The 19,157-nt window shown below is 36.3% G+C and overlaps 1 protein-coding gene across 5 annotated transcripts in view; it reads right to left on the bottom strand.

Annotated features, from left to right (window-relative positions):
* Positions 1–19,157, bottom strand: part of pde5ab (phosphodiesterase 5A, cGMP-specific, b) — a 92,326-nt gene that overhangs the window by 21,739 nt on the left and 51,430 nt on the right. For all 5 annotated transcript variants that reach the window (XM_055229182.1, XM_055229180.1, XM_055229181.1 and 2 more), the window contains exons 4-8: positions 18,418–18,507; positions 17,503–17,574; positions 17,330–17,419; positions 16,429–16,566; positions 7,325–7,392 (exon numbers count right to left, since the gene is read on the bottom strand). In XM_055229182.1, coding sequence (XP_055085157.1) covers positions 7,325–7,392; positions 16,429–16,566; positions 17,330–17,419; positions 17,503–17,574; positions 18,418–18,507 — 458 coding nt within the window. The remainder of the gene's footprint in view (positions 1–7,324; positions 7,393–16,428; positions 16,567–17,329; positions 17,420–17,502; positions 17,575–18,417; positions 18,508–19,157) is intronic.

Raw genomic sequence — 19,157 nt, 5'->3', positions numbered from 1 at the left:
AATTCATTTCCACATTGAGTCCACTAATTCTTTCAGGCACAGTTGAACAATGACTAGGAAATTGCATCTATGTTGTCACTCAAAAGAAACCACTCTGCCGTCAAGCTCAATGTTCCATCTCTACTGGGCCAGAAGCGAAAGGCATCACTTCCACCCAAACAGGCAGCTAGTGTCACGGCTAACGTCGCTTGTTAGTAGAACAACTGTCTCCTGTAGCCGCACCTGAGCCCTCCTCCGCCTTTGACGAGCCAAGTCCAACCACAACGTCAGGTTGAATAGTCCGTGACAAATGTTGGAAAATGGATACACAAACCTATATTGTGTGAGAAAATGTATCTTGTGTCACAATTTCCTTAATAAATGTAGGAAATAAATAATAATAATAACTTTATGTGTAAATTGGACATTTTCTGAATGCTTTTGCCTACAGTGTCTCCCCTTACATGCTCCTAAACCCACTAGTTTTTCCTTTCACCCTATGTTATATCTTCACAAAAAGTATCGCCATTTTTTGGGTAAAAAATAGTTTAACTGTTTGATTTCTAAATTCAAGTATTAACCACAAAAAAACAATATTTAATATATAATATATATTTTTTCAGTAATATTAAATACTTATACTTGTTTACTCAAGTGCGATTGAAGCATTAAAAATATAAACTTTTTTTTATTTTTTACAGATTTTACTATGGTGAAAAAAATCTGAATAAAAAATGTATTAAATTGATGTCAGTTATATACAGAGTTACGTTTTATAATAATAATATAATAATATAAAAGTGACTGTTGTGCATATTATGTTTTTTCATGAGTGTGCTTCCCTTGGTTTGGAAACAGCTATCTGTGCACAAACTGACAAACTGGACAAATTGAGCATAATTATAACAATCTGTTGGCCTCCCCTGATCCCTCTGGTACTGTGTTTCTTTCCCTTCGTGATTGACTTAAATGAGGCTGCGGGAAAAGCTAGCCTAAATCCGTGACAGCGCTAAAGTGCGGGGGCCACAATCAGGAGTCAAATCCAGAGAGGCATGTTGTGACATTGTGGACTTCCTGGTTTGAAAAGTACAGTTTTTAATGTCACTATAAAAAGTCCCCTATGGTTTGGGGCTAGTCAAAGCTAATGTCCCGTGGTGCACTGGACGTTCCATTGGCTCAGTCGGAGCTGCCCACTTTTGCCATATCACAGAAGTGGTATTTAAGGCCACTTATTAGACCCAACTGAGGAAAGTTGACCTGGAACTTTGAATTATAGTTTCCATTTGTTTCTTCTAATATTTTTTGTTTAGTTCATGAATCAAATGAAGCTGGACCAAGTCAACAAACACCACAATTTAAATTCTAGGAAAATGTTGCAATTATATGTAAAATAAAATGTAATATTATGTTCCCTCACCACACATGGTGATGGTGGCGGGTGGTGATAAATTACTCTTAACTAGTTTGTATTAACCAGTATTCACTCATTCAGACATTCATACAAGAGTAAGGTGTCTTGCCCAAGGGCACAGCAGCAGTATGCATTTCTGAGCTGTTATCAAATCACTAAACTTTCGATCAAAAATAGTGTAAGGCAAAAAAAAATAAAAACAACAACAACAAAACATATTCACAGTGGAAATCCTTAATGTGTGTTTTTAAGAGGAATATCAGTCTCGTCACCACACCCTCCATGATGCATCCAACACCAGGCCCATACACAGCAGTCAGATTTGTTTATTTCAGTGACGTATGTGAAATTAAAGAGCTCATTTAGAACAAAATCACATTTCATCACCTCAGATTAACAGAGTTGACTGCTTCACTCATTGTTGAAATCCACAATCTTTTCAGTCCCTGTGATGTTTAAATTTTTTTAAATTTTTTCCTCATATGTTTGTTTTGATACAGACAGATCATGTATCTGAACTTGAAGAGGTAACGAGCGACCAGATTCACATTATCGTAAAAAAGTGGGGTAGTGTGTATTCTGAGAGTAAGCTAATGATGATGTCATCTTTGTAACATCATTGAAAACTTAAAGTGAGTTTTACATAATATGCCCATTCATCTCTTCCAAAATGTGTTACAGGTAAAAGCCCTTAAAACTGTGCATTTGAAAGGGATTTTATCATCCATCTGAACATTGCCTCTCTTTACTATCTCTCTCTGATCACTGAGCTGAACTGGCTCCACTGTCATACTCCTGAGAGCAAATATACTCTGCTAAGCCTGTTTCAGAGGGAACACTCCATCTGCTCCACCAATAAACTGCTCTCCAGTCACAACTACAGCTGCTATCAGGCTTTATTGACTGGCCGTTGCTGCCAAGAACAGGTATTAGAGCAAATATAAAGTCAATAAAGTCTGTATAAAGTGCACGTTAGGTCCTTGTCCAACTGCATTATCTCACCACTGTTGGCTTTCATTAAGGTGCCAGATGTTTCAAAGAAGTTAAACTTATGCAATTTGTTCAGAAACAGGTTAATTTTTAGTAGAACAGCCAGGCATACAGAATACGTAACCAAATGTTCTCACTTACGGGAAAAACAATAAATATATGTGCTGTCACAAGATTTCTGAGAACAATTACCGGTAAGTTTTTTTGAAAAGCTGTAATTGTGTAGTTGATTGACTTACTAAACATTTTCCAATTCAGAGAGCTAGCAAATGTTTGATAACCTACTTGGCATTGAATGCAAGCTGCGTTGTTGTTTTTGTAAGCTAAAACATGTTGCTTTGTTTGGGTGTGGTCAATGTTTAATGAGAATCTGTGAATTAAGGAAGCTTGTGATATTTGGATGCTTGGACAACGTCCAAAGGAGAGCCTTTCCCAACATTTGTGTAGTATAACGCTTGGGAGCTAACGTTATAGGTAAAATCTAATATGTGAAGTAAATGGTAAATCAACATTAATGATTATGCTGATTTAGTCACAGAGAATGAGCTCTTTACTGGATTGCCAGATCTTTCAGCTACAATAGCCAACCCCAAAAGGTTCTCTAGGATGTTAGACTGGGCAAAATGTTTTTCCCTCAAACTGAACTCAGATGAAATTTAGTTTTGTCCTTTTCAAAGCAAATAATTATGACTTTCAATATAAACTTCCTGAACTTAACTTAACTTTTAATAACCATTTAAAACTAAAAAGTCCAATACATGTGCTTTTACTGAAAGAAGGATTGGCTGTAGCCCTCTCGATTAAAAAGACTTATGTGACTGATGATTAAAGACTGAATCTCAATCTTGAAATTCAAATTCCCTAATATGATGTGTCCTCAGCTAGAATTTTACAGCTGTTAAGTCTGTAGGGTAAAACAACATACCTTTGCAATGCCTTACCAAATGCAGAAGTGCAAATCTGTCTAAACCCAAACCTAAACGCAGCTCATACTGTACCGGGCCTATCACATGCACAAACAGTCCCTGTGCTGCAGCTGCTGAGATTAAGATTGAATTTGAGATGCTACCGTGGCAACCGGGGAGTCCAGGCCACCGCGGAGCCTGTGTGGGGACTGGAGGTGAGGTGAGGGGAGAGGGAGGTCTGTCTCTCTGCGTCTCTGATTCCATTAAAACTCACTCACTGTTAGCTAAGCACCAGTGAGCACCAGGAAGCACGGCAGCTGTGGACATAATTCTACAGCTCCTTCAAATCTGTGACATTTCATCAGTTGGTGTTTTATTTTTAGAATCTTGTTTCACTGTAAACAATAAGGGCTAATTTCTAGACTATTCTGGACTATTCTATACTAAAGCAACTCAAACAGAATTTGGATTTTTTCCAAAATTCCAATGTCAACGATTAAATTAGTTTGGGAAATTGTCTATTTTGTCATTTTTTTTTCCTGAAAATAACAACCATGAAGATGATCCAGCTGTATAATTAGATTTATAAAGTAGAAGTAGTATGCATTTTATTTATATATTTTTGGTATATTTTGTCATTTATTTGGCTACTTTTTGATAACTTATGACTACTTGTGTCCAATCATTAAGTGCATTAAAAATGTTCGCTATAAAAAATAAGAAAATGAAGCATGTCTAAAAAGTACAAAATACCGACAATAATAGCAGGGATATTCAGGGTGTTTTAGTATGTCTGCTCTTGTTGAATGTAAATGCCAGAGGGAAGCAAAAGTCTAAGTGATTTATGTTTTGCGGCAATTCTCTGCTGAGTTCAAATATCATCAGGGAAAACTAGAGAGATGAACAAACCATTTGTAGCTCTAGAATACAGGCCAGAACTTACAGACACATGTAGTACTTACTTTATTTAGCAGATGAGCAGATATCCTTCTACAATATTTTATGGGATTTTATTCTAACAAGATTACTTTTAAAGGCACTGTAACTGATTTGTTGTCAGTGTTCAAAACATGAAAAAGAGAATTAGGTAATTTTAAATGGTTTGCAGTGGTCCAAAGTTATTCCTCACTTACATTATGCATTCCGAGCATCCTAATTATTCACCAGTGGTGTTTTCAGTGTGGAGTTTTGCAGTCATGGTAAAACTAATAGCAACAAGCATGCTAACATGCACTTCCTGATTATTGGGCAATGAATTGCTTCATAATTATATGCAGATAGTACGGATACAGTACAGATATAATCTGACCTCAAGAGCTGCTTATACAAGATATCTGTTCTGGGGCAACATAGATTTTGCTCAAATCCATGGGAAAAAATTGGTTATAGAGCCTTTAAACTCTGCTAGATCTATTAAATCGGAAACTGGAATAATTATGTTGTTCGGAATACTTGGACAATTGCATAACAGAAGAAAATGGAACACACCCAATTAATTCCAATAAGAGCTCCACCCTTAAGTCATTGCTAGCAGTGAAGAACTGCTTTCCTCAACAATATTTGCTCTTCCAGTTATGAAGAGGATGAGAGTTACAAAGTGCACCAAGAATTGTGAGGAAATTAAAGAAAACAATGGAATGAAAACATTTAGCTAGAATTGGAAATTGCTGTATAGGATAAAACTGCCAACACGGGTTTAGTTTAAGTGGATTTTAATATGTTCTTTCTGCTGTATTGCGAGGTTAAAGAGTGCAATCTTAAAGACAAAAGTATACGAGCTGAGAGGTCATTCATACCATACAATTTCATTTTCTCCGGATTGTCTCTGCTTTTAATCCCCAGAATGGAGCAGCCATCTGGGAGAGGCCGCAGAGTAACTGTGACAAAGCCCCTGACCTTCATCTAGTGACGTTTGAAACTTGGACTCTCACCCATTTATCCATGTTCGGCCAAGAGAATGAGGACACACTACTTCCTGCTTGAACTCCAAACTGCACAGTCAATGGGTTTCAACTCATTTCACAAGCGGGGTCACTATATTAGAGTTGTCAAAAATCAGCTACTAATCAATACTAAAACTAATATCAAAACTAGATATTAATTTAAGCAGTAATCAATACAAAACAGTGACATTCACAGGACAGAAATGAACCTCTCCTGAATAGCTTTAGAATGCTCTTTTCAGCTGTATGAGAAAGAGTATAAGACCACAGGGACTAGTATACGCCCATGGACCACTACGGAACCTACCTGGACAACTGAGGGATCTGTACTATGGCCTGGTGGCATTCAAGCTGCCATCTATAATTATATTGGCTGACCTATCCCCGTTGTAATTTCACATATCACCACTAGATGCTATCTACTTTACTGCATTCTGATATTGCGCCAGCTTTAGCCTGAAAGAAGAGAGTGCAGGTGAGCCTGAACAAAGGCCAGGTAAGGGGAGGGGGCAGGTGGGAGGGAGGAACAGGTTTCATGTCTGCCATTTAGAGGTAAACTTACAGATGGTAGCTTTAATACATGAATGTATGTCTCTGAAATGGTAACATTTGAATTATGGACAAACTTAGATTCCATAATGTAAAAGAACTCGCCCTTTCAGAAACAAATATTCAAAGCCATCAAACTTTTTTCCAATTACAGCAGTTCCCTCGACCTTTCGTGGTCTTTTTTTTGTGGCTTTTTTTGGTGCCATTTTTCATACTGCGTCCTAATTGGCTAAGGGACTGTGGTCCATTGTCAATCAGTCTCCTCTGTCCATGTCTCCTGTACAGTACAGAATGCATTCAGCCAAATTTATGTAACCTTTGATTTATTTGACATATATTATTTTATGTATTAACATTTATTTGGGTCATTAGTATTTTGTTTTATACTTTGTACTTATTTTATCAACAATTAATATTATTTATTATATTATGTTGGACACATTATTTACTTTCTTCATAATAATATTGTTTTTTATTTATTGTTGCGGTACAGCGCATTTGAGGAGCGCACCGATAAAAATGTAACAAGAGTAAACGTGCACAGGGCTCACATGGGATGAGATGAGTTAAGTTGTTGAATAAAGATGAGCTGTACACTGTCCTGCCATGTTGGTCTATTTAAGCAAAGAGAGCAAGAAAATACATATTAAATCTAACTGTAACCTGCCAAACCCACAGCCTCAAGAGACTGGTGAGAACAATATATTAGGGTTACATTTACATAACTGTTCGATCGCTAGCAGTGTGACTCTGAAGTGCTGGATGTTTGAAATTTTTCTCCCCAACAAAACCCCCTAATGCTTATGAAACACTGACAAATTTGGACTTAGGTGTTTTTCTGGTGAATATGGACCACCGCATCCAACAGATCAGTGTGTGGATGCAAAACATTTTTCTCCGGCTAAACTCAGATAAGACTGAAGTCATCATCTTTGGCCCACAGAAACACAGAGAAAGTGTCAGCAGCACTGACCACAGCCTAGCACCAAAGTACATCTCCGACATGTTAGTGCCATATGAACCATCTCGCACTCTCGAGACCTTCAGGGACAGGTTTTATGCAGCTAAAACCTGGAACAGTCTTCCTGAAGATGTAAGACAGGCCTCTATGTTGACAATGTTTAAATCCAGGCTCAAAACAGTTCTGTTTAGCTGTGCATACAACTGAAAGGTTTTTATTCTGCACTCTTCTGTTTTAATGTTAATTTTATGATGATTATTTGTGATTATTTTGATTGTTTTGATTTGTGTGATTTTGTCTTTCTTACTACGTAAAGCACTTTGAATTACTTTGTGCATGAATTGCGCTATACAAATAAACTTGCCTTACCTTGCCATGCCTATAATAATTGTAAAAAAAAGCTCACTACTTCACGGATTTTGCCTATTGTGGGCTATTTTTAGAACGTAACCCCCACGATAAACAAGGGACCACTGTATAGCAAATTGGTAAAAAAAAAATAAAATAAACTGTTTTATGGGTTAAATAAAAAATTAAAACTAAAATAAAATGTACATATAATATATTACAACACATTTGCCATTACCTCTTTGGCACGTCCATTACATCCACCAGCTCCTCGTACTCCATGTGAAAGACGCTGGAGAAGGAGTTCTGTAAAAATGAAACGAGTTAGCATTAGATGTCAGAAATAGCCCTGTGGTTAGGTGCTATGTGAAGTTAAGCTAACTTTAATAAGATCTGCGCGGGCTGATATTAGCAGAGTGGTTTGAACACATTCACCACATGAGCAGTAATGCCCTAGAGCAGCGTGTACAATTCGGCCCACATTTCCTGTCTCCAGTTTAGCGCGCCATTTAAGATGGCCACTCTGAACTGTGCTTTTGGTTAGCATTACCCTCAAAAATCTAAAAGACCAATTTTTAAATGGTAGTTTTGAGTTTTGGCTCAACTGTGTCTAAACTCAATTTATTCTTTATTGGTTTTATATATTTACCTCACAAAGCAGTCACTCAGTTTGGGAATGACTGAAACTTTCAATGGCTTAAAAAAGAAAAATAAATTGACTCTGATTTGAGGTTATAATGTCTGTATTTTCCAGCATGAGTTTGGGGTTACCACACTAAAAGAAACGTCAAAAACAATTAAACAAGTTTTTTTTTTCAAATGTGTTATTTTGACATTCAATAGAAAATGCATACATGACCATGATCATGCCAGAAGAAAAAGGGTTGGTGGTCTTACTTCAGCTTTAAGTTAGTTATATGGCCTGAAAAACACTGAACTAAACAGTTAAATATTTTACTGTGAGTAGTAAAGGTATGTTAGTTTATGGCCTGATATTTCACAATTGTGAACAGAATAAACAGCTAATCATTTGATAAATGCTTGAGAATTATTACATTACTTAAAGGCGCTGTAAGCCCTATTTGATTTGAACTATGTTAAAAAACATGAAAAACAGAATGAGTTCCTTTAAAACTGTTTGTGGCGATTCAACTTATTCTCCACTTTTCTAGCATATTCCCAGCATCCTATTTATTCACTGTGATGGGTTTCTAAGTACTTTTCACAACCTTCAGAGGCCATATAGGACTTTTGCCGTCATGGTAATGCTAACAACATCTACCACGCTAACAGAGCACAACCCTTTCTTCATGGTTCATGGAAAATAAATATGCTTTATAATTGGCTGCAGACAACACACAGCCATCTTATTTTAAGACGCATCTAAACACATTTAAAGCATCTTTTACAATATATTAGTACTAAGCCAAAAGAAAATTTACTTTCTTAAAAATATGTAAAACTTCAAAATCAACAAAATACCCAAAATGTGAAAAACAAGATTACCTGAACTTTACATGTAACAATCTCTATTAATCTGTTTGAAAAATGCCTACAAAAGTTCTTTCATCGCGTGCAGATTGTTAGCCCACCAGCTGCAGCCATAATAATGAGACCGCAGATTGTGTTTGGAAATGGCCTGAACCTTAACCCTGCCTAATCCTGCTACAATCCCAGAAGAAACCATTATTATCAAATTCCTCTGTGCAAATTCAGAACCTCTTTTCGTTGTTCCACGTCCTCCTCCATGATTTATCATGTATACCATGCACGGATCCAGTTTATTTAATTAATCCATTACTAATCAAGACCAAGTGCATATGCGAGGCCTAAAAAAGAGGATGTTGATCTATCGCCCGTCACGCCAGGCCAAAAGTTTATTCCGACATTCCACTGCTCCTTACATGGATTTGTTTTCCCTTCAGCTCAGCTCCCAAAGGCTCCCAAATAATCTTTTTTTTTTCATTTCCAAGAGTTGCCAAGGGACAAGATGGACAGTGTATTGGAAAATGTAATCCTTTGTTTTACAGTAAAAACTTCGGATGGGATTATCTATCAGGTAATAAAAGGAAGAAAGTGAAGTGGAGTGAAGTTTACAAGGTTCAATGGGAAGAAGGTGGTTTCTATCAAGACGACTGCAGGGTATTTATATATATATATATATATATATATATATATATATATATATATATATATATATATATATATATATATAATCTCTTGTCAAATACTGGTCAAGAGTATAGGTTTAAATTGAATGCAGGTAATCTTTCTTAGAACCCTTAAAACTGCATCTCAGCATTTAAGTTAGTATTGCAACAATAATGTCATCGATCCACTATAATTACTTATTATTGCAAGTATTTATATACAGGTTCAGTAAGTCTGAGGTCATAATTTCAGACTGCAACGGCCTATATAACTCTATGGGAGATTTACTGTTTTTACAAGAAATGTCCAAACCTATATCCTATGATCTTATGATGTATGTGATTGGCTCCGCAAACCTGCCATATTATAGACCTACTTATGTCTTTAAATCTTTTCTACTGACAACTATCTTGTCTTTAGACAATAATGAATAATGGCACCACCTTCTGAAGCTACAGTGGAAAAAATTATTCCACAATCGTTTATAGTGACAGAGAAGATGTTGAACTTTGTGACAGGTTTTTTTTTTTGTTTCATGTGGATAGGCCCAGTAAATATTAACCATAATAAAGAAGTTCAATTATTACAGTTAAACAGCAAATTCTGCTACTGAATTTGACCTGTCCTCCAGCTCAATGTTAAACTAAGAATTCTAGATAGAATGTTATGTCTATTGAGTCCAAAGACATTTTAAGTAATTTATCAAAAAGGATGTTTTCTGCTCTTTTAATCTTTAAATGGGAACTATTGAACACATTTTGGCGAACTACGTCATCCGTCATTACTAATGCATGAATGTATAGTGGCAAGTGTGATTATTATTAAATAAATTCTACAGGGAAAATTTTGGTTGATCTTTATTTTTTAAGTTCTACCAAAACAGCTTCCTTTGCAAGAAACTATTTGTTCTTGCCAACTTTTAAACAGCCCTAAAAATAAATGAAAAGAAATTCAATAGCCAATAGTAAAAGTCTTAGAGGCAGCTTAGGGAGCTTTAAAACTGAAAACACTGCTCCTAGTTGTAAGCCGGATGTCCAACCTGATCATGCTTCATTCCCACACATGTACTGCACTCACATTTGTGTACACTGTTCTATAAGCAGATCCATATGTTCCCATGTCATACCAGTGTCAGACGGTGTAAAACTACTTGAGCCAGCCCAGACCCCATCTTAAACCTGTGTTATTGATGCTACGACCCAGAGTTACGAACCCACTCTGTCATTTACAAGACTTCCTCCGCGCTCGCATCCACAGAGAGGGCTGATGAAGAGCAGACACTAGCGGTCGGTAAAAGTCTGGGAGTAAATGTTTGGGGAGCTTCAGGAGGGAGAGAGAGAGAGATTGAAGGAAGAAGAGAGGGAAGGAAGGGAGGGAGACAGAGAGAGAGGGGGATAAAAGTCATGGAGACAGCTGGTCTGGCCACGTGCAGGTCATGGGAGGGACACACAACACAGCTTGGTGACTATGTTTTATACAACACACTAAAGTGAATACAAGATACAATTAAAATTTAAACCAGATTTTTCCATGTAATGAATTAAAACATTTTGCCCCAGTACAAATATGTGGTAAGCAGCTCTAAGGGTCACAATGAGACCACTGTGTGCACCTAATTAAAAGCGTTTTATTCTCAGGACGTGCGCTGTTAGCATGCAAGTTGTTGCTAGGATTACGGTGACAACCAACCTCGACTCTGTCCTCTAAAATCTCATTGCTGTGAATAATTAAGATGCGAGGAATGCATTAGTTAATAAAGTGAGGAGTAAGTAAGGAGTCTTTTAATCTTTTAAGTGTGCATGTTTTTAAGAATGTAAAAATTAGATACAATGTCTTTAGGAAGGGTCCTCTAAAATGAGGACTTTTTACTGTGCAATTTATGTGACATGTGAAAAGGGTATATGTAATTGTTCTAAAATTGTGTTAAATTGTACTGGCCCACCCTAAAAAATAAATACTAGTAATTTGGAGCCATTAGTTCAGTTACTTCCTGTTTGTCTTCCAACAAACGTCCATAAGGGACACACAGTTAGGTCACGGCAGAGCCCCTCAGAATAAGAAAAGAGACTTTGTAAGAACATAATGTGAGGATCCAGGATATTTATGAATGGTTTCAAAAAGAGAGGTTATTTACATTTTCTAGCTTTCTACCACGTTACAACATTATTCCCTCATCAAAAACATGCCTGAAATACGTGTATATGTTGTCCATGCATGTTGGAGTAATTTAGCAATCTCTCCCCTATTCCAACCTTCCTTATGTTTAGCTGTACAATCCTATCTAAAGGTCAGCCCATAAGCCCATGCCAGCCATGGTCCCGCACAACAATTTTCCATAAATATACAAAATATAATACAAAACAATACACTAGAACTTGATAAATCTGATGCGATGCACGATAGTTTCATTAGCTAAATGCACACCGATTGTGTTGCAATAGCACTCTGAATGGGGAGTGACGTAGTGTGGAGAACAAAGGCAAATATAGCATTTAGAAAAGAATAAAAGGTAACATGATCTAAATATGTAATGTATTAGCAATTAATACCTCATAGAAATGTAATACCAACTCTATATATTGCACACTCCACTTCTTCCCTCCTTTAGTCAAGGAAGAAACACCATTATCATTTTACTAAAAGTCAAAAACTCTATCTATATACGGTAATATACGACTTTTGACAAGCCTTATTATTTGGCATATGTTTGCTTTGGATGTCCTTTTTCCCTAGTATGGAGACAGCAAGGCTAACCACTCTGCCACTGTGTAAAACAATACCTATTTTAGTTTGTGCTTATATTATAACATATGATATATAATCCAGGCAAATTCACTCCATGCCTTGAGTTGAACACAGATGGCTACATTCACGTCATCTGCTTCTCCAGCTGCTGCTAGCATGCCTCCAGCTAAACCATCTCCTGTCCATAATGTGAACTATAAAAGACAAACATCCACAGACCATTTTAATACTAATTCCATTTGACTGGCTAAACATACTCATCAATTGGACGCTGCTGTAGCGACTGGACCATGTGGAAAACAAAGAAATCAATCTATTGAAGTAATCTTGTTCTGGTAAAGGCCAGGTCGAGCTAAGAACCAGTGTTGTGCAACTGAATACAGATCGCTTGGATAAGATAGCAGAAATAGTTTGTTATAATGAAAATATTGGCCAACGCTCATACCTCAAGATGCTAATATTTATAATAGACTGTTGTCGACACAAAGCCTAGGAATTCACAATTTCAAAAACACAATTTGGATGTCACTAACTTTGTAAAAAAAAATGCTAATAGCTGATAACCTCAAGTGTATTTGTGCTGATGTGATATGGTGAAAGCGTATTGAGACATAAAAAGACTAGTTTATGTTCTGTAATGATCTGATATTTTGCATTTAGTTCAGAGATGACACCTTTTATTGTTCTTGTTATTAATGTAACTGCTTTTGTATGTGATACTCGGTTGTCTACAAGCTGAAGGTTCTATTCCTCAGTTACTGGTCTGTTTTGAGGACTGGCTCTAGTGAGTTGAGACTGCTGTTGTTTTGCTCTTGTTTTAGCATGGGTTACAATAGCCATTGTTTTTAGAAACTAAGCAGCCAGAAGAAATCCAGAGTGTTTCCTCACACAGAACGCTACAGTAAATTATAACATAAAATAACATCCTATCAAACCTTGGTTGCAGTTACTAAATAAATCATTAAATGTCCATTCAAACTAGTTTTCTATAAAAAGTATTAAAAAATTTGAATCATGTGATTTATCTTACAGGTACATACAACTTTTTTCTGGTGGAGGCTTTGCAACCTGCTTGTCTCCTACAAAGTGGATGTAGGAATGTTCCACAGTTTGGCATTAAACATATCTGTCTCCATGGCAACAAACAGAAGGCCAGGTTACAGGCAAGAACCACTGAGAGTTGACCCCGCTCACAGCAAGAATGCATGTTTTTCAAAGCAATAAAAACACATATATAAATAAATGCAATAAATGCAAGATAGTAGATTTGATACTTTACTGTGTAACATTCCAGGCATAGCCAAAACTCTCAAAGAAGATAAGCAAGCAAAAGACTCCCTACTAGAAAAAGTTATACCTTTTATATTTTCTGTTTTACCAACTGTAATTCTGTCGCTCCTATTATTCTTATTATGCGATGTGCTTTGATGCGAACTACCTTACCTTCGTTTTCCCAGTGACATAACAAGCCTTAAGGGGGTATGCTGTTGTACAAATTAGCTGTCTTGTTCAAAACTCTGTCTGTGAGTTTCTAAATAACTGCAATGTCATCGAGACCACTTATCTTCTCTTTCATCTCCTCTTATTCCTGAAAATGTTTGGGTCTACTTTCTGTGACTAAATAGCAGAATAAGAGCAGGCTAATTAATACAGCGGGCTTGTTGAGAGTGCCAGTGTTATGACAGGTCGGTACTTCCGCTGCCTGAGGGCCTGGAGTGTTTTTCATCCACTCGACGGCCCTGAGGTGGACAAGCCAAGACAAATGTTTGCACGCCCCGAGAGGATGTAAACAGGAGCCTGTCCACATGTGCGAAATAAGGTGATGTTTTGGACTACCGACTTGAGTTTTACACATTAAAGGTCCTATATTAAGCAAAACTCATGACTCGTGAGCTTTTAACAATATTTTAACTCTGTTACCTCCTCAAACATACCCAGAGTTTTGTTTCATTCACACGTTTGAGTAATCTTGCAGTATTAGTCTGTCTACATCTCCAGAGCTCAAATACTCTACCTTTAGTTTAGTAGAGCTTCGCAGTCACAGGGCTGAAATTATCCTAGTGAAGGTGTATGGAGTTTAAAAACACAGTGGAGCACTTCCTGTATTAATGAATAAATACATTTATTTTATTATTGTGTCTTGCATACACATATGCTCTGCCCTTTCATGGGCTTATAAGACACCATTAACAAAGTGCAATAGACCAGTTACCAGACTCGTGTTACAAACACAAATGGTCTAATTTAAACAGTCTGCCACTTCTTCCAGGCTTTACATAGAAATGATGCCAACTTATAAACATTACATTAGAACACATTTCATCTTGTTGTCATCATTACACCAGAACACATCAGGGCATTGGGTGAACATTTCATCAAATGAAGGATTTCTAAATTCATCATAAAAAGGACAATACAACAAAAAATGAGCTTCACTTTCCATTTCTCTCACACAAAACCCAGAGTCTGTCTTCTTCAAGAGTTTGAGAAAACCTCACAATTTCTAAGGTCAGGGGAAGAATTCCTGTGTGTAGCTGGGCAATCAAATTTGCTCTGACATAAAATTAAGTCTTAAATTTATCTTTTAATTAAATATATGTCCACAACTTCGGTTTAGCCAAGATCCCATTCAGCCACTGCTCTTCGTAATTGGATACCAGTTTTGGTCTTATTCTGCTGACGTTGCATGGCAAATTGAAATGCTTCAGCAAAAACAGCCCAAAGTTCTGCTGCCCGGGGTGACTTGGCTTTACTCTACTCAAAGACTTTTTTGATACTCTGTTATCAAGCAGATTAATAATCCCATTCCACAGCCTAACCATACCACACTTTTTTTTTTGGATTGAGCCAGGAACTCAGCCCATATCACCCTGCACTGCCAAAACTGGAACAAAACTGTGCAGTTCCAAAAAGCAGCAGCACAGGATATACAAAATCATAAATTTATCAAATGTGAACACCAAATATTTGTACTGAGGGACATATTTAAGATTTGCATTTTCAAATGTAAATGTAAGAACCCCTCTGCTTTGTGGAGGTGACTTCATTCTGAAGTACATTATTTGGGTTTTAGCTTGATTTATGGCAAGTCTCCACCTACAGCATCCCTGTTATAAGACGTTTAACATTGACTGTAGGTCCCCCTCTGTTTCAGCCACTGTATTACCACATGACACATCACAAGTTGGACCAGTGTTTGTTTTTGATTCTGCGCATGTTTTGATGAGGAAACAACATTATAACATGGATCAGAAAATAGCATAATATATAGGCGTTTTAAGATTTAAGAGTTAATATGTGTAAGATTATATGTCAAAAAATGGGATTGGGATTTAGGAATTGTCAAGTACAGTATTTGCAATCTGTCAGCATTATGTAAAAAACGATGTATTTTTCAAATGTGACAATAACTTGGATTCCAATGTGTGTCCCACTGGCCACCTGTTAAAAATGTATCCAGTAGTACTGGAGAAATGTTTGATAAAGTATATAGATCAATGATATGAATTATGTTCTCGAAATGTTTCTTTTCTCTAAAGTTTTTGGTGTTTTCCAAATTTAGAATAAATTTTATCCACATTTATGCCGTCTATTATGTAATTTCTTAGAGCTTTATTGTGGCAGTGGTGCAGTCCTATTTTACACCTGTTTTAGCAACAATACTCCTTGACTTGACAGACTTGGTTTAGATCTGATAGTACTCAGAAAGTCAAATAATTCATAGGTGGTACTTTGTTTGAAAAGTTTGAAAACCACTCATCTACCATATTTCATGAACATAACCTAATCATCTGTGCCATCATGGTTGCTACTTTCAAAATTTTTTGTTTAGTTTTGAACCTAAAGCCTCAAAAATGACCAATCAACTGTTGTCACAGATTAGGAATATTCCTCTTGTCTTCTATAATTGTTCATCTATATTAAGCAAGACAAAACAAGGCAAATTTATTTGTATAGCATAATTTGTACACAAAATAATTCAAAGAGAAAGTAATATATTAGAAAGTATAGTAGTATTATATTATTGTACTACTCTCATTGAAGTCACTGAAACTACCATCTCCCTTTAATTACTATATCCTCCTAATTTTTCACAATAATTCCACGATTCCACAAACTATGCAACAATCTAAACACAGACATCTGCTGTAGATGAATGCAGTACCGACTCTCGCTTGGCTAATGGGAAGAGGAAGCAAAAATACCCTGTGCTGTTTTCTCGTGCTAGGGGCAGTGAAGCTAAACATAGACTTTTTATGATGTGATTTACACTTGTTATGACAGAGAAATCGCTGTTACATAATGTTAACACGCCATACTGTTTGCGGAGCATCCATCATGCGTGGGGTTAAATTATAGGCTCAGATTCCTTATAACAGAAATACCTACCTGTAAAACATGATGGATTTATTTAGTCTACAGGTGTGAAACTGTGTGTGAGCGTACCAGAGAGTCTTCATCGGCAATGAAGACCGTGCACGCCTGGGCCTGCATGAAGGACATGATGGTCCCCGCGATCTTCCTCAGTAACACCTCCAGACACTGCTGCTCCTCAAAGATCAGGCTAGCCAGGTCGAGCAGCACCTACACACAGAGACAGTCAATGCAATCTAATAAAAGACTTGTAATAAATTATTACTAAGGCTCACTATTTTCCAACTAGGTTCTCACCAAATAAGTATTAAGAGAATATATATTATACTCAAATTATTATTCCAAACATCCTAATTATTCACTGCAATGAGTTTATAATGGCTTTTCACAACTTTCAGAGACAAGAGTGGAATTTTGCCCTCACAGTAAAGCCAACAACAACAAGCATACGAATGTGCACTACCTGATTCTTGGGACAATAAAAAGTGTATTAATTAATTAGATTTAATTAGATACAGACAGCACACAGTAAACATATTTTGACCTGTAGAGCTGCTTATAGAATACATCTGTACTGGGGCAAGACAACTTCTGTTCAAATACAAAAAAAATTATAGTAATAATAATAATGATGTACAGGGCGTTTAACTTCTTGTTTCTTAGGGTGCATTCACATTTGTTGTTAAGTGATCCAAAATGTTGTCCATTTAAATCCTGAGGAATTGTTTTTTTCCTGTTCTAGTCCTTGTTTAGTCCTGGTCTAGTCCAAGTTTCCTTTTGGATTTAGTTCTGGTTTAGTATGATGTTTGATGTAATGAATGTGCAAGTGTGAACCCACCATTAGTTCTTATAAATACAGTCTAACCAACAAAGACAAACCATTAATGGTGGTATTCCTTTCACAACTTCAATTATTTCTCAACAAAAGACCACATGAACCAAGAATATAATGATAGTAAATATCAATGTTAACCTGGTTCCGTCTGTTTTCGAGCTGTGACGTTTCGTAGAGCTGGGCATTGTGGAGGACAATCCCTGAAAAGGCCAAGTAGGCTGAAAAGTCCTGAAGGGCAAAAAAGTATATTATAGTAATGAGCATACATATTCTGCTTTGTGCATGTAACAGAAGCAAGAGAGAAGCAACACCTTTTCATCCTGTTCAGTAAACGCACCGTCCTCCCCACACTTCTTATTGATGGCCTGAGCTACACCAACCACCTGAAAGCAATTTTTGTTTAGTTGAATGTTTAGACTAGATAAACAACTATACATTTTTGAGTATTAGTGTGAAGTCATGCAAGAATGAAAGTTGAGAAATCACAATGTTGTATGAAGTTGCTGAGTTTCAGATGACATCACAGCATTCTACAGGTCAATATTAATTCATACAAATGGGGGCAGCTAAAATTTAAATAGTTAAAATGCAAAATGATGTTGTTATTCAGTGAATCCTTGGGTCTTTTCAAAAATTGAACATACCAGGTTCAACATTTGTGACATTAGTGAATGTGATATCATGATATCACATTCTAAAGTCTGAAAGCCACTAGTATGGGTATTGTATGTAGGGACCTCAAGATTATTTTGTTAATCAAAAATGGTTGTTTTTCAAATCACGATATAATAATCGTAACAAAAAAAAAAAGAACAAATATACTGACAATAGAAAAAAAAAAGTCATTTCAATTCAATCTGTCTGTTTAAGACACATTACATTAGCATTTAGAAAGTTTGATTTCATACAAATGGTCCCATACTTGGGGATTTATACAATGTGAATGAAGGAAAATTAAGGATTTCACTATTGTTTGTTCATGCGGTCAATAATTACAATCTATCTCCTCACAATAATCACAATACATAAATCTGATATTGTGACGTCCCTTGTTGCATGAAGAAAGTTTTTGACAGAAAGAATTAAAATAATTTACCCATGAGAACTGAACGAAAATTTTATAGAGAGGAAAAAAGTATGTGAGAAAATAAGGGTGTGAAGAAGAGATGTTGAAAACATTATTCAGAATGCTAGCCTTCGAAAAAAGAAAAGAGGTAGTCCATTACCTCATCTCTGTGGTTCTTTATTGGCAAACACAGTATGCTCTGGGTTTTGTAGCCTGTGATGAGGTCCACTTCTGCGTTAAACCTGGGATCCTACACAAACAAGGCAAAAACATAGTTGAGTCCAAGCTAATTTTGTTTTATTTTTTGTCGATCAGCAAATTTAAATTCATCACCTCAAAATCCAAGTCTTTCCAAACACTAAATGATTGAAATGGACCAAACTTCAGTTAATTTGTATTCTTAACTTCATGGGAGTATTGATCATCACCTCTCTACTTGGAAAAGCACTTAAATATATACAATAATCAGGTTCTAATTTAAAGTCTTCACAAAGAAATCAATAGACATGGAGATGAAGGGATGTGTAAAACTGGCTATGGATTATATCAATGCTCAGTGAGGCTTATACATCACAAGTGGAATATTTGGTATAGAGGACATATTTTACTTTAGAATAATCTCATCTTTATGGCAATTTAGGGAAAAAATAGCAATTTTTCAATCAAGTATTGTGATTGCTATTAGATTTGATATATGTTTTAAAAAAAAGAACACTCCAGGAGCACTACTAGACCTGTCACAATACACACACACACACACACACACCCCCACACACACACACACACACCCACACACACACACACACACACACACACACACACACATATATATATATATATATATATATATATATATATATATATATATATATATATATATATATATATATATATATATGT

Source organism: Periophthalmus magnuspinnatus, chromosome 18 (assembly GCF_009829125.3).
Source record: "Periophthalmus magnuspinnatus isolate fPerMag1 chromosome 18, fPerMag1.2.pri, whole genome shotgun sequence".
Classification (NCBI taxonomy): domain Eukaryota; kingdom Metazoa; phylum Chordata; class Actinopteri; order Gobiiformes; family Gobiidae; genus Periophthalmus; species Periophthalmus magnuspinnatus.
Note: the sequence above shows the minus strand (reverse complement) of the source record. Positions and strands in the feature narration are given on the sequence as shown.